At 43.2% G+C, this 16,583-nt stretch overlaps 1 protein-coding gene across 1 annotated transcript in view; it reads left to right on the top strand.

Annotated features, from left to right (window-relative positions):
- LOC142197952 (von Willebrand factor A domain-containing protein 5A-like) overlaps positions 1–16,583 on the top strand; it is a 39,492-nt gene that overhangs the window by 5,444 nt on the left and 17,465 nt on the right. The window contains exons 2-12 of the mRNA XM_075268733.1: positions 2,492–2,556; positions 3,098–3,300; positions 3,517–3,739; positions 5,190–5,359; positions 6,043–6,169; positions 8,078–8,247; positions 8,397–8,485; positions 8,562–8,706; positions 9,530–9,609; positions 12,572–12,686; positions 14,842–15,000. Of these exons, the coding sequence (XP_075124834.1) occupies positions 2,505–2,556; positions 3,098–3,300; positions 3,517–3,739; positions 5,190–5,359; positions 6,043–6,169; positions 8,078–8,247; positions 8,397–8,485; positions 8,562–8,706; positions 9,530–9,609; positions 12,572–12,686; positions 14,842–15,000 (1,533 nt within the window). The 5' untranslated portion in view covers positions 2,492–2,504. The remainder of the gene's footprint in view (positions 1–2,491; positions 2,557–3,097; positions 3,301–3,516; positions 3,740–5,189; positions 5,360–6,042; positions 6,170–8,077; positions 8,248–8,396; positions 8,486–8,561; positions 8,707–9,529; positions 9,610–12,571; positions 12,687–14,841; positions 15,001–16,583) is intronic.

Genomic DNA, 16,583 nt, shown 5'->3' with positions numbered 1-16,583 from the left:
AATGGAGTCTAATGGAAGGTCAGGAGAGTAGCGAACATGCAGCCTGTGTGTGGGCAAGAGGAGTATTTCGGCTGTACAGTTTGTGTGAGTGTGACGGAGGAATGTGGTGTTCAGCCTCTGATCGGTGGGGGGTGGGAACTGTGCCAAATTTCAGCAACATCCGTTCATCCGTTTCTAACACAGAAGCTGCTCAGACACTGCCATAACAAAACCCCTGTAAGCCAAATTGACAGATGTAGCAGAGCTTAGGCACAGCGTACATACAGCTGGGTATGCTGCACATATGCAAAGATGTAGCAGAGCTAAGACACGGGAGCAGCCGGGTCATCCACAACAATTGGCTACTTATTAGCAGATCATGCTAGTATATTCAGAAATATATTGCGGATTGATTTTCTCAATAACATTGGTAAGAGAAGGAATTATCCCTGATTTCCAGTTGGAAGTTATAGATGATAGGGTTGATAATCAAATATGACCATGTATTGGTCTGTTTGAATTGGGGATTTCATCAATACCCAGACCCAACTCAGGGGGAATAGGGTTGGAAAGTTAGGGAATTTATCGAATTGAAGGTTAGGGAATTTATTGAATTCCACAATGGTTATATATATAATATATGTAAGATAGCGCCCACAACTTCTCCAACAGTAAAAAATTTCTACAACCCCTTATAGAGCTATCATTAAGGGTCTCGCTATATCTGAATAAACTAAAAGGAATTATTACTTACAAAAGTTTTATTCTTCATCTCTCTAAAAAACACCGTATACACAGAATGGAGCAGAGAGAAACACAGACTTCAAGGATTCATGAATGTCGGCCATCAAGACAATCTTGAAAGCCACTTCCTGTACGAATCACTACAAACTCTTCCACAAGTCTGTACAGTCTGCACTATACACCATACATCTAAAAAGTTAATTTTTCTTTCTATATACAAAAGTATTGGCCCCCCTGCAATTCTGTCAGATAATACTCGTGTTCTTCCAGAAAATGATTGCAAGCACAAACTCTTTAGTAATATCTTCATTTATTTTGCTTGCAATGAAAAAACACAAAAGAGAATGAAAAAAGTCAAATCATTGATCATTTTACACAAAACTCCAAAAATGGGCCGGACAAATGATATAAAGGTATCTTTGGAAAGTGGTGGCCAACCTATCAGGTACTGTCATTAGTTTGATATCAATGATAATCAAATGATAATAAAGGTATCTTTGGAAAGTGGTGGCCAATTTTCCTACTGACAGACCCTTTAAGGACACCCGCAGCCATCCTTCAGTGCTACACACAGTCCCTATTACGTGAGAGTGTAAGAAGGTGAGAATGTCAGCTCACTAGTGAATATGGATAAAAGGTATTCACATCACATGTATACTTACCTTCCGTTACCTCTTTTGGGCCTTGTCGTTGTGTTTTAGTCACATGTGATGTGAATAGTCACATATCACTGATTTGTGACTATGTTATACTGCAGAAGTGACCAATCTAGGACCTCTACCAGGGTTTCTCATTTTTGGGCCCTATTGTTAGGGAATTGCTAGGACAGCAATTCTCCGGTAGCTGTTGAACCCTGGGACAGGACACAAGAGACAGTGAGCCCTAAGCTGAAGCCCCCAACTGACCCTTCCTATTGCCAGGCCCTATCTTACATAATAGGCGGCAACCACAAAGACAGTCCCTTCCTGTATAGGTGAGACACAAAACGCAGACAAGATGGATAACAACAAAGGGAGGTCAGTAAACAGTCGAGCGATGCAGTGCCAAATCGGAGTCCAAAGAATAGTCAGTAGGGAAAGCCATAGGTCAAGGATTAGAATGCAAGGAAAAATAGTGACAGCAAGGAGCAGGTATGCACAAGGCAATAGCAAGCCCTGGTGTGAATGAGAGCCAAGGCTAAATAGGGAGGAAGAACCCGCCCATGAAATTGACAGGAAGGCAAGCTGTCAATCACAGGGCAAGGCCAGATTAACCATTAGAGGAGCAGAGAAAACTGAAGGTAAAGGAGATGGGTGTGGTGGAAAATCAATTACCAAGGTGAAAGAATAGGGCAGTGCTCAGACAGTGCAAGAAGAACCCAAAGCAATAAATCACAACTGAACACATCTCCTGTGCCGCAGCATGCGGCCGGATGATGATACCAAACCCCGCACGGGCAAAGATGTTACACCTATGTCATGTTTGTATCCTTATTTCTCTTAATACTACAAATCAGCCTGATGAAGGCCACCCATAGCCTGAAACGTATTGTTGCTCAAGCCCTATGATCATGTAATGTCTATTATGTGGTCTTATACTTTGCATGGAATCTGACAATACTACAATTGTAATAAAATAAGCAAGTTCGGAAGACTTGTTTGGATTGTTGTCTGAAACTTTTCTGTGTGAATATCGTAAAAGTCAGAGATAAACCTCAGATATAGCCATATCCTGTTGTTTGAAGTGTCTTATGACATCCTTGTGATTGTATTGATTTACCTTCCTACAGAACAACTGCAAAGATGCCGTCACCTCCATGTTGTGGTCTCATCATTGTTGGGTCCAAAGAGCCAGGTGAGATGTTTTTTACTGTTTTTGACTGACTCAGAGGCATAGTGCCAAAGTTACAGGGGGTGCAATCCCATCCATTGTCTGCCAGCTGAGAATAGATGGGTTCAGGAGGAAAATAACCCATGTGTTCTGTTCAAGATTTCTACAAGACTATGTTTCAGAAGCTAGAAGACTGGTAAACAGTCTTGACAAGTTCTTCTGAGTGTTTGTGTTGTCCTGGACTAAACACAAACATCTCGATTTGTCCACCTTTATCTTAGGTCACATTTGGTTAAAGACTTCAATTTTTTTATGAAACCAATTGAATTCAATATCACAACATGCTAGCAAATCTCTTGACAGGCTTCAATACACAGCCACTGGATTTCCACATATAGACACATATAACATAGCATATCATCTCATGACCAATGCTTGTGAAATCATGTTTTGAAAAGCTGCTTATCTGGTGACACATATACCTGGATATGTCCAACCAAGAAGAAAGGTAAAGGTTCAAATGGATGAAGAACATCTCATTCTACATTTTCTTTGGGTCTTTCAGTTCCTCTCAAGGACATCTCAGTTGACGTCCAGGTTAAAAGCTTTGTTGCAGATGTGTCTACAAGTCTCAAGTACAAGAACAAGGAGGAGAGGGCAGTGGAGGCAGTCTTTGTGTTTCCCATGGATGAAGACTCTGCCGTCTACAACTTTGAGGCCACAATAGAGGGGAAAACCATTGTGGCTGAGCTCCAGGAGAAGAAACAGGTAATTTCTTGGTGTTTTTGAAGGCATTATTAAAAATTTCATCATGGCAACTAAGGGTCTTATTTAAACAATGGTTCCTAGAAGGTTCTGTAGGTCTGGATTAAGGTTGGTCAAGGTATTGAACCAGTAGGGATAGGAGAGAGTGAAGTCGCCAAAGATTATTTAATATACCTAGTGAGGCAGAACTTGATGTGTTGTCTTCTTCTTCTCTTCAAGGCTCAAAAGACGTATGATAAGGCCATGAGCCAAGGCCGGCAGGCTTTTCTTCTGGAAGAAAATGAAAGCTCTGCTGATGTTTTCAGCTGTAATGTTGGGAACCTACCACCTGGTCTGGAGGCAGAAGTGACTTTAAAATATGTACGGGAGCTTCCCGTCGAGGCAGATGGAGCCGTTCGCTTTGTGCTTCCTGCTGTCCTCAACCCCAGATACACCCCAAAAGGTAAGATCAATATCAGGTAACCATATAACCTTATTAGTGATGATATAGTAAATGATGTAAGTCTAGTAAAGGCAGAGGACTGGATTATGGTAATATATGATGATGAAAAAAATGAGTGATTGATTTAGAAAATCATATATTTCATAGACAATGGTAGCAGTAAGTGATGGCCAGAAGGATAACGAGGAGTAGGTGGCCCACAGTTAGCTGGAGATGACTTGGGCCCCCTTAGCCAGCAGAATTAAGATAGTGGTCAGGAAAAGTCTGATAACCCAACCACTGTCTTCATTAGGATCACATTGCAGCAGCAGAAGTAGAGATTGGCACTCATGTCTGTTACTTACAGAGCCCACTAACTCTACAAGCAGCAGAGATGAGCTTAAGAGACATAATGGTGAAGTGCTCCTTACCTCCGTCTTTGCTCCAACTTCTTGACCCATCAAAGTCAAGTAGAAAGAAATTTTAAAAGGGTGTTTCCTTATTATTGATAACCTATACTCGGGATAGGTCAACAATAAGAGATGATTGGGGGTCCAATAAGTGTGACCACTGCTGAGCAGGTGTTTGAAGGAGCTGGGGCGCATGTGAGCTCTGTAACCCCTTCACTGTTTACATCACATGGCATTTGTTTCATAGTGGCTGTGTGACATAATTACAGCCTCATCCCATAGATGTAAAAGGGAAAAGGCTACAACATACATTTGCTATAAAACAGAAAGCATGCAATGTAAACAGTGAAGGGGTCACGGCACTCAGACGAGTGCCAGATCTCATTGAAACAGCTGATCAGCAGGGGTCCCAGGTGTAAGACTCATCAGTTTCAAAGAATTGCAATAACTTAGCAGCAATGCTTACAGTGGGAGACTCAGTGAAAGATGACCAAAGCACCATTTTCCCAGGGGTGCATGGGCCACCATTTTGGGGTGAATCTCCTGCTCTATTATGAAATCAAGAGCCATCAATCAATTACAATGACTTTCAGTAACCTACTGAGGAGTCCCAGGCTTATCTGGCTTATCCCTGCTTCTGAAAACGCCCAATCAAAAAACATATAAAAATATGTTTCACATACGGTGAACGCTATAGCAGTAAAAATATATCAAATGAGCTGAACTTCCAATTTTTCTCTGTTTGGAATCCCATAAAAATTTGGACTGAAATGCAATCAAAGCAAGACATTTTCCAAATTGGTATGAATATAAAGTACATCTGGTGCAACTCTATAAATTTGGCATTGCCATAATCATACGGACCCATAAAATACAGCTGACATGTTATTTTGGCTGCACAGTAAATGCCGTAAACACAAAGCCTGTAAAAAAAATCATGCAACGCTCAAAATGGAGTGCAAAAGTCACGATGGAGGGTGATGAGGCTAAAAAATAATGATAGATGACAATGGCTGATTTACTTTTCCTGATTTTCTCCTTATTCATTGCCCACCATGTAGAACATGCTGTGAGTGTGACCGCCACCCGCCCACAAGTGCCTGTCGGAGAGATGCCATATACCCTGAGTCTGAGCGCTCACTTCCAGTCTGCGTATGGCATTGCCAAGATAACGTCCAACTGTGATATCAGCCCTGTGGAGTATACTAATGAGGACAAGACCGGCGCCAAGGTGAGGGGACAGCACAGGACTGTGCGGACTGGAGAAAACCATATTGAATACATGGACAATGGAGAAAGCAATGTGTATGTTTTTGGGCAGCGCTCCAAAGACCTCTATTTAATCTCCTCTGCTTGTTAGCGGTACCTGTCTCCACACCGAAGATAGATATCGGTTAATTGAGCAGTTTACCAGGCAGGAGAGGTTCTAATACCAGCATACAGAAGCACTATCCTCAGGCTATATGTAATAGAAAGTTTCTTATATTCACCTGCACTGTTAATTTACAAAAACATTAGAAATTTCAGCTACTCTTCATAGGAATATTCCCGTGAACATAACCATATCTAGATTTGGTGACATAGAAAATTAAATTTTACGTTTTAGAGAATTTAAAAGATTTTCTCTGACCTTCTTAGTGGTGAAGTCTTTTGTCTTGATCAATTGCCAGTGGATAGGACCATGAATGCAGGAACTTTCTACGGTCTGGGACTCATCAGAGATCTTACTTTCACGGCCACCATTGGCAACACTTCAAGACAACAGGCTGTCACCACTAAGATGGTCAGAGGAAATCTTTAACATTTTTAATTACTGTATTTCAATTTGCAAAAAATTTTTAACTTTTAATTTTCTACCATTTATAATATGGTAATTTTCATGGGAAAACTTGTTAAGTCTTCGAATGTTTCCAGATATCACTAGCCGAGGGTCACAAGTTTGAGCGAGACGTGGAGCTCCTTGCCTACTACTTAGAGGTGAACAAACCAAGCGTAACCGTGGAGGCTGGAGTGGTATCTAATGCTGCTGAGGAGCCAAAAGGTAACTTGTATACTAGAGATGAGCGAGTACTGTTCGGATCAGCCGATCCGAACAGCACGCTCGCATAGAAATGAATGGACGTAGCCGGCACGCGGGGGGTTAAGCGGCCAGCTGCCGTCAAAGCGGAAGTACCAGGTGCATCCATTCATTTCTATGGAGCTCATCTCTATTGTATACCATTCTAGCTTTTCCCTACCTTGTGTTAGATGTGTCATACAGAAGATCTGCAGTTGGTGGACGTGACCTTCATTTGTCCAACAATGGCCACGTCCTTAATAGAGATGAGCGAACAATAAAATGTTCGATATTCGTTTCGAGTAGCCGCTCAATATTCGACTACTCGAATCGAATATCGAATCCTATTATAGTCTATGGGGGGAAAATGCTCGTTTCAGGGGTAAGTAACGTTCGATCAAATTATACTTACCAAGTCCACGAGTGAGGGTCAGGCTGGATCCTCCGAGAAGTCTTCTCCGTGCAGCGTCCCCGCGGCATCTTCCAGCTTTTCATTCACTCTGCCAGGCATCGGGCCTGGGCAGAGCTGACTGCGCTTGCCCGCACTACAAGAAAATGTAGTGCAGGCATGCGCAGTCGGCTCTGCCCAGGCCCGATGCCTGGCAGAGTGAATTCAGAGCCGGAAGACGCCGCGGGGAAGCTGCACGGAGAAGACTTCTAAAGGTAGGAGAAGAACCGGCGTTGATTGGCCGACTGTATAGCATTCGGCCAATCAATGCTGGTTCTGCATCGAACTTTTCCATTCGATTAGCGAGTGGTATTCGATCGAGTACAAGTATTTCAAATACCGTAGTATTCGATCGAATACCTACTCTATCGAATACTACTCGCTCATCTCTAGTTCTTAACTGTAGATTCAGCATTACGTACCGTCTTTGAATAAAATCTTCAAGTAGCCAAGTTCTCAAAAGGTTTACTCTTTTTTGATGTCCTTCCTTGAAGAGGTTGCTTTTCTTATGTACCCTATTAGATCATTCGATAAGGTGAGGTCCAATGTTCAGGATCTTTATCGTTTGGTTAAACCTTCAGGCAAATTGAACACAAACGCTCTGTTCAGAAAATCGTTATGCAAAATTGGCGTGATTAAAGGACATTTTTTACGGACATTTTACATCCCGGGGAACAGCAGGCACTCAAGTTTATGAGGGATTCATGAAAAAAAGACATGTCAAAAAATAGGTCATGTGACTAGCTCAATTCAAATTCAGCTGTGATGGCCATTCAAACTGTTCATGTGAATGGAGCCTCACTGATCCCAATGGTTGGAGGTCCCAGTAGAAGGACACTTTTTATCTGCTTATTTTCAAAAGAGTAAGGATTGTCCTAACGCAAACCCTTTAAAGGTGTTGTCCAGGACTTAGATCATGGGTGGTTGGTGGGAATGTAAAACAAGAACAAAAAAAAGACTCATCTACCCCAGTGCTCCATTGTTCAGCCCCAATTCCATCCAATGTTGCAGCTTGCTGTGCTGGAGGCAGAGAGGCTCACATGATACCACTGGGTGGTCTCAGCTGTCTCTGGCGAACGACTGGTGATGTCACTAACATACTTCACCAGTTCTTTACCAGCAATGGCTGAGGATACTAATTTGTCATGTGAGAGGTCATATGAGCTTCTCTGCCCCTGAAGCAGAAGGGATAGGAGATCCAAACTAGACAAAGGAGCACCAGGGATTGGTAAGTATGACTTTTTTTTTGCTCAATGTAAAAACACTCAGCTCTAAATCCTGGACAACCCCTTTGAGTTTCACCCTTTTACCTGCAGAAATTTCCAAATAAGTGTTAAATCTCTCTTATGTAGCCACTTGTTGCAAATGTCCATATATGAAAACTGTGTATCTTGTTCCATCTATTGTACATGACTATCTGATTTCTTGTTTTCCTGTTTTTTTAGGATCTTTAATGACAGAGTCTGTCGCCATGTTTAACTTCTATCCCAGTGTCCCAGCTGCGCAGGAACAGACAAACTTTGGAGAGTTTATCTTCGTGGTGGACCAGTCTGGGAGTATGGAATCACCAATGAATTCAGAGCCAAATGCCCCCCAGCGTATTGAAAGTGCCAAGGTTAGTGACTAGTAGAAGTAACCATCTAGTTAGCAACATTCTGAATATTTTGTGGTATGGTCCACCTATCTTTCTGGGGTAAAGGAGACTTGTCTACTTTGGTATTTCTTACTTCCATCATCACACTGTTTTTTTTCCCTCTTATCCAGGAGACCCTGGTCCTTCTATTGAAGAGTTTGCCTCTTGGGTGTTACTTTAATATCTTTGGATTTGGTTCCCATTTTATATCTTTCTTCACGTGAGTTTATTATACATCACTTTTTGTATTTTGTGTATATATATATATATTTCTATTTCATATTTGTATTCTTTAGGGAGAGTAAGGAGTATACACAACAATCCATGGAAGAAGCCGCCAAGAAGGTCAAGGAGATGAAAGCCAACTTCGGAGGAACAGAAATCCTGAGCCCGTTAAAGAAAATCTATGGTACTGCTGGAAGACCAGACCACCCAAGACAGGTAAAAAAAAATATGTGAACCTTCATTGGCTTTTATCTGTGAGTGTTGAATTCTATATCTTCTCAATAAAGATATCTCTATTCACCACATTACATTTCTTGACAAAGTGTTCTAGTGCAATGCATTTTATTGGGTGTTACGGGCTGTTCTGACAGGCAGTTTGTAAGGATTGTGGATTAGGCCCAAGGCTGTCGTGCAAAGGCAATGGACCCCTGCAAATTTTGATGTCTCTCGGAGGGAGCCTACTCCCTCCAACACCCCTTAGGTACCACAGTCACTATTAACCGCGACATCTAAGGGGTTTAATGCCCTGTATCAGGATTCTGCCGATCCTGGGTGTTAGGAGCAGATGCCTGACTGGGCACCTGCATCAGAATGAGTACTACTCTGCATTATTCCGCTGCAATTGATGCAGAAAGTCAATTGTGGTGGAAAGCAATACCAAGAAATCCATTTCAATATAACATGGGGAGTAGTTCAAAGGGGTCCTTATTCCTTACATGGAAGCAGCCATGGGGAATACATATACAAGAAGATAACCCAACAACACAAAGGAAATCATAGCTTGGTTTCTGACAAGTCCCAGACCATACAAAGTTCCTGCCCTCATGGTCGTATCCATTGCCAAACGATCAAGACATGAGATGTCACCACTGAGATGGTTACAGGAAATATTTTAATCTCTGCAAAATTATTTATATTTTCAATTACAAGTTTATCTAGGGTTATGCTCATGGGAAACCCCTTTATTAATGATTTATCGACCATTTTTTAAATTCTGTGATCAGTCGAGCTCTTTACTGTATATTTATTCTCTTTTAAGCTTTTCCTCTTCACTGATGGTGAGGTCGGGAACACAAAAGAGGTGATTGACGAAGTCCAGAGAAATGGTCAGAATCACCGGTAATATCAATAATCCTATTGGGTCCCTATATCTTTTTCCCACCGATCATTTAATGCCTTATTCAATTATTACAATTTTTTTTTATTTGTACCATTAAGTAAGGCTAGGTTCACATCTGTGTCAAAATCTCCATAGGAGACTCAAGCACAGATTCTGCTGAAAATTGTCAGAAAGAAAAGTTCCACACAGAGGACTTTTCTCTCCGCTGGCTTCAGTATAAAAATGGCAGAAACCCAACAGACACACGGCAGACCCCATTGTATTCTATGGGGTCCACAGGTGTCCTTAGGTAATCACTGTTTTAGTGGAAAGGTTCTCCATCGCTCGGGTCCCAAATGATGGACAGCAAGTGCAAGTTTGAACCTAGCCTAAGCTTGGAATTTTTTTTTCTTAACTCACCGAAACCCTTACCCTTAAAGAGGACGTTTCATGGTTTGGGGCACAGGCAGTTCTATATACCGAAAATTGAAGCAAAAAATAGGGAAATGGAAAGGGGAAAACACAGCCCACTTACTTGACCTTTGAATTGCTTGAAAGATCTATCCACGGTGATGCCGTTTCAGTATTAAAGATTGGAGGAAGCCCGGATACGACCCATCGGCTTGGGACACAAATGCAGAAAATCCGTGAAGAAAATCCAGCTCCACTCCAAGGTCTTTTTAAATAAAATGGTGTTCATGTTTCTTCATTTTTGATTGGATTTTACACAGTGTACAATAAATGTTAAGTTTTATTTTAAAAAGACCTTGGAGTGGAGCTGGATTTTCTTCACAGTTCTATATACTGCTGGAAAGCCGAAAGTGCACTGAATTCAATGCACTGTCGGCTTTCCCGATCTGTGCCCCGGGTAAAGGGCTTTTGGTCCGGGTACCGTAGTTCTTTACAGTCAGAAGGGCGTTCCTGACAGTCAGTCAGGTACGTCCTTCTTCACAGCAGTGCCTATCGCGCTGTACAGTGTGAGCGGGGAGGAACGCCCCCTCCCTTCCTGTTAATATTCGTCTATGGACGAGCACTATGAGCAGAGGGAGGGGGCGTTCCTCCCCGCTCACACTGTACAGCGCGATAGGCGCTGCTGTGGAGAAGGACGTACCTGAGTGACTGTCAGGAACGCCCTTCTGACTGTAAAGAGCTACGGTACCGGGACCAATAGCTTTTTACCCGGGACACAGATCAGGAAAGTCGATAGGAAGTCGGCTTTCCAGCAGTATACAGAACTGCCTGTGCCCCAAACCATGAACGGTCCTCTTTAAGCTAACCATGCACATTAGATTTTAAACTGCTGAAGTGGAAGATTTTGGACTGTCTACTTTTGATTAGTCATACATAAACCTATGGTAGTATGCCCTACATCAGTGATTTTCAACCAGTGTGCCGCGGCACACTAGTGTGCCGTGACACATGGTCGGGTGTGCCGCGGGTAAAGTTCCCCAGACGCATGCCAAGATTGGCACGGGAGACCTATTTTGCTGGCACAGCAGCCAGTCCCCGTGTAAATGTAGACGGAGCGTCCCTTCACTGCTCTGCTAGAGCTGAGGTGTAGGACACGCCCCCTTCTCTCCCTGCCCACCAATCAGAGGTGAGCCTCTCACTGCACATGATAAGGGCTCCCTGGACTTGCTGCTACACGTGAGGAGGAGGCTCCTGCCGTCTGCAGCCCTGAGGAGGAGAGGAGGAGAGGAAGCTGAACAAAGTGAAAGTAAAAGAAAACACCAGGTTAGTAACTATTCTTATGAATGTCAGGCATTTGGGGGGATTACTTTAGTTTTAGTAACTCCATGTGCCTCACATTAATAGCAATTAACCCCATCATGTCCCTCATATTAACCCCTGTGTGGCTCACATAAGAGTTAATAACATGTGTGACATATGGGGGTACTATATAATGAAGATATTTACTTAATTATCACCTCCATATGTCTCACATATCAGTATCCCTTATGTAAAGCACACAGGGGGTTAATGTGAGGGACATGATGGGGTTCACTGCTATTAATATGAGGCATATTGAGTTGTAACCTGTAATATACATGACCAGACTTTTTATACACAACTGTGGATAAGAGTACAGACCTATATATTTCTAAGGACCCATATATACAGCCATTCTTTTTGTGGCTGTGTATCTGGGCCAAATTGAAGAGCTGAAAATTATAGAGCAGGTCCTATATCTGTCCTATACCTATCCTATATCTGTCCTATATATACCCTATATCTGTCTGCATTTGTGGCCCTGTCAATTAATTTTTAATGTTTATATCAGTGAAAACCACATGCGTGCCACTTGTATGCGTAAGGCTGAGGCCCCACGTTGCATAAACGCAGCATTTTTGTTGCAGATTTTGCGGCAGTTTATTTCAACCAAAGAATCAACCATTTAGAATCTATATTATTAACTATATGTATAATATGTACTGTTTTAGTGTCATTTTGTGCCATTTTGGTTGGTGGTGTGCCCCGGGATTTTTTAAGTGTAAAAAGTGTGCCGCGGCTCAAAAAAGGTTGAAAATCACTGCCCTACATAGTCAACCTTCAACTAAAGTTGATCAGAACCAAAATCTGTCGTGTTGGATTTTTTCTGCCCTCTGTCAGATCTGTGGGTATGGTCTAGACTGACATACCTGTTGAGGATTTTTGTATTGTGGGCATGTGTTAGACTACTAACACACCCACAAAGTGTCCATCATGTCCTGTTTTCAGCACTTCAGTAGCATTGAATGAATTTCATCTGTTAATCTTCCTGGGGTAGTAGAATGCTCGGTGGAAGGTTTGTGGTTGTTCCTGTGTTTGAGATAGTTGGCCGTACAACCAACCAACCATAGTTCATTTCAGGCGAGCAATGGCTCGAACAATGTCTAATGTGTACGGACAGCTTTACTTAGTACCTCAAAGAACCCTAGTAAGGTGGAGGACATAGCATTCTACTATGGCTGATTCATATGACATCTCACATGTTCTGTGTAGATGCTTCACATTCGGGATCGGTGAAGGCGCCTCTACATCCCTCATTAAAGGCATGGCCAGAGCAGGAGGTGGAATATTTGAGTTCATCACCGGTAAAGACAGAATGCAAACCAAGGTGAGTTCTTGTCATTGGCATGTACCCAGTCTCATGTCTTAGTGAGGAATGTATCGGGGTACAACAGGTATCATTTCAGTATATATTCACATATGCCCCTTTCTTGACTGCTGAAGGTTCCATTTAAAAAACAACTGCAGGGCTGGAATGGATCACAGAGGTTGCCCCTAGACAGTCCTGCCAGACAACAACATTAACCATTGTGCCACCATGATACCCACACAAACACCAGTGGGTGAAACACACATATAAGTAATGTGGTTAACACATGAGCAAAGCACAATACAACATAAAGGAAAGTGTAACTATCTTTCCTAAAAAAAATTACAATATATGATCATGATGATTCCATGTTTATATCATTTTTGTTATGTTTATACTTTTAAAAATTGAAAAATGTTTTCATGACAACAGTATATGACAGTATTTGTTGGGGTTTTCTCAACAAATATTCTTGCCATGGGTCCACAGCCTTACTTACCGATCCCGACTCCCGCTGCCTCCACTTCCTCTTCTTCCCTCTAGGGGGCCCCAGTGACATGACATAAGACACACGGGCCCCCAGTAGGGGCAGGCATATTTCACCACAAGGTGATTTGAATTGTTATATAAATTTTTTACATTTACAGAAATTCCCCTTAAGTGTGTAGATGACAAACCCGGGAGCCGTTGGTATGCTCCAGCTGTCATAGTAACCTATCATAACCCTCCCCTTTAATATTGTGGGGGCAATAAGAAGACCCCATGTGTTGTCAACTATATTGCCAGGGCAGGTCAGATTAAATCACACACAGGGCAACTATTAAGACACGAAGGTCTGTATTGTAGCATTGTACGCCCTGGGACATTTTTTATTTTTATTCAAGACAATTTTCAGAGATCACAATGTTGACATCATTAGACTATCACTAGGGTGATACATACACTGTCTACCAGTAAGTATGTGGACACCCATGCAAATGACGATATCTGCGGTCCTGATGTACGTCACGCCTTCCGCCGTTAAATAGGAAACAGCATTGACATTAGTCGCATGCAAGATGCCACAAAGTGCAGAGTTGTCCGATTTCGAGAAAGGGGTAATTGTGGGGTACCACAGAAATGGTTGATCCTTAAGGGACATAGCAAGCGAACTGAATTACCCAAAATCGACAGTAGCCTATGTGATTACAAAGTGGAAGGTGAAGGGTGATTGTCTGAATGTGCCCTGAGTCGGCAGACCCCTGAAACTGGGAGATAGAGACCGACGAGTGCTGGCCAGAGAAACCGCACCCAACCGATGGCTCACATACACCAGGAGTGTCACCAGGCATCCGGGAGTATTGTGTGGATCAGTACCATCCGTAAGGAAGAGTCTGCTGGGGTCTACCAACTATTGTGTATGAAGAAATGGTGTTTTCTATTCTACCACAGGGGTCCTAATACTTATTGGTAGGCAGGGTATAAAATAGCTGTGGCCAAGTTGACTAGTGCCGGTGACCCGAATAGGGAGAAGGGAGAAAGCTATTGCCCAACACATTTGGCAATGACTTATCTCCATGGAGACAAAAGGATTGGCTAGCTGAAAGCCAACTACCTAACCTTTATCTCCTCCACCATCAGAGAGACTCAGGAGGACACATTAGATGGTTAGGTGGTGCTGCCTATAAGGGAGGAGGGTGTTTGGCCATTACTTATTAGTATGTATGGTGTGCTGTACAGCCTGAACTAAGCAAAGGGTCCCTAACTTTCCCCAGAGCTGGAGCCCAACTGATTTGATTTTGCTGGGTTATCCTGAAATGAGGCCATCACTCTTAGGGAGCGTTCATACTACCGTCGGTGTCCGACATGTAGTGTCCGCTCCTAGTGTCCGCTCAAAATCTGTCACGAGGAACCCTGCATGCAGGGTTCTTCTGTCCGCTTGAGAAGTCGGACATCTTCTCTTGCGGACAGGAAAGGACGGGCACGGAGTGCAAAAGAACGCACCCGATGCCCATTCAAGTGAATGACAGGTGTCACGGACACATCTAGTGTCCGCTCCTAGTGTCCGTGACAGATTTTGAGTGGACACTAGGAGCGGACACTACATGTCGGACACCGACGGTAGTGTGAACGCCCCCTTATCCTAACCCTTTTAAAATTAAATTACAATTCTGCTTTCCATTTCTTCTACTAGGTTCTTCGTGCTCTAAAATGCGCCTTACAGCCAACCATGACGAATGTCTCACTGACTTGGTCTCTTCCTTCTGGTATGGAAGCCATTCTCCTGTCTAAAGTCCCCACTGCCATCTTCCAGGGACAAAAGTCCATTATCTATGCTCAACTGAAAGGAAAGGTAGGTAGTATCAAGTCAAGAAAATCAGATCCAAGAAACCTCACCTATAGTACCTGGAGACAAAATAGAACCAATGGGGCTAATTTATTATGTCTTGAAAAAAGTCATAATATTTGCACAAAAATGCAGCTTTTTAAGTTTTTCACTCTACAGTCCACATTTCTTAAAGAAGGCATATTGGGAGTAGAAACAACTTTCAAGAAAGGTATCCAGCAATCAATGGTTAAAGATGATGTAACATCCAAGTTTTTATTTTTGCTTCATTAAAAAAAGTTTACAAAAATGCCATATTATGTATGGCCATATTTGACTCACAAATTACAAGATAAAAGGAGCGTCCAGGCTGACGCGTTTTGAAACAAATGTTACTTAGTCGTAGCCTGGGAGTAGGGTGGGCCATCAACCCAGTCAAATTTATGACAAGGCCTGCACCTAGTGGGACAGGGATTACCAAGACTGGTATGGAAAATCAAGACTAGGGTTGAGCGATCGGGATTGGAAAAGATTGGATCCCGATCAAGTAAATTTCACGATCGTGATCAGTTTCCGATCCAGCCTAAAAAAGATTGGGATCGGAATTCCGCTCAACTTACCTGCACAGATCCACTGCTACTGCTTCTCCCCGTTCTTTTTGCTCCTCTTCTCTCTCATTCACATGCCTCCAGAGTGCTGTGCGCACCCCCGCCTCCCAGGTTAGTTGTAAGGGAATTGCTAGGACAGCAATTTCTCAGTAACTGTTAAAACCCTGGGGCGGGGCACAAGAGACAGTGAGCCCTAAGCTGAAGCCCCCAACTTTCCCTTCCTATTGCCAGACCCTATTCTAGGTAATAGGTGACAACCACGAAGACAGTCCCTCCCTGAATACGTGAAACACAAAACGCAGACAAGACAAACGACAACAATGGGAAGTCAGCTAGCCAGGGTTCGGTAACAGTCGAGCGATGAAGTGCCAAATCGGAGTCAAAAGAATAATCAATCAGGGAAGCCAAAGGTCAAGGAAAATAGTATAAGCAAACAGGGACAGTAAGAGCAAGTATGCACACGGCAATAGCAAGCACTGGTGTGAATGGGAACCAAGGCTAAATAGGGAGGAAGAACCCGCCTCTGGAGTTCACAGGAAGGCAGCTGTCAATCACAGGACAAGGCCAGATTAACCACTTAATGGACAGAGGCATCATTAGCAGAAGACGGGTGTGGTGCAAATGCAATCACAGCACTAGAGCCGAGTTCACACAGTGCGACCAAAAACTTTAATCCAAGAACCAAACTGCACCCGCCTCCTGCGCCACAGCACTCGAGCAGAGGGTGGTGCAGTGACCCGAACAGGCAGAGATGTTACACTAGTGTTAGAGATGCTGAGAGAAGGTGGGGCTTATGGCTTAGGAGTGGGTACTGGGAGGGGAGACTTGAGTGATGCACTCACGTCTCCCCACCCTGTACCCGCCCACCCTCTCCTAAACGACAACAAGCTCCGCCTACTCCCAGCATCTCTGACATTAGCCTAGAGAGGCAGGGGCGCACACGGCGCTCTGAAGGCATGTGAATGAGAGAGAAGACGAGCAAAAAGAACGGGGAGTGGCAGA

This window comes from Leptodactylus fuscus, chromosome 1 (assembly GCF_031893055.1).
Source record: "Leptodactylus fuscus isolate aLepFus1 chromosome 1, aLepFus1.hap2, whole genome shotgun sequence".
Classification (NCBI taxonomy): Eukaryota; Metazoa; Chordata; class Amphibia; order Anura; family Leptodactylidae; genus Leptodactylus; species Leptodactylus fuscus.
Note: the sequence above shows the minus strand (reverse complement) of the source record. Positions and strands in the feature narration are given on the sequence as shown.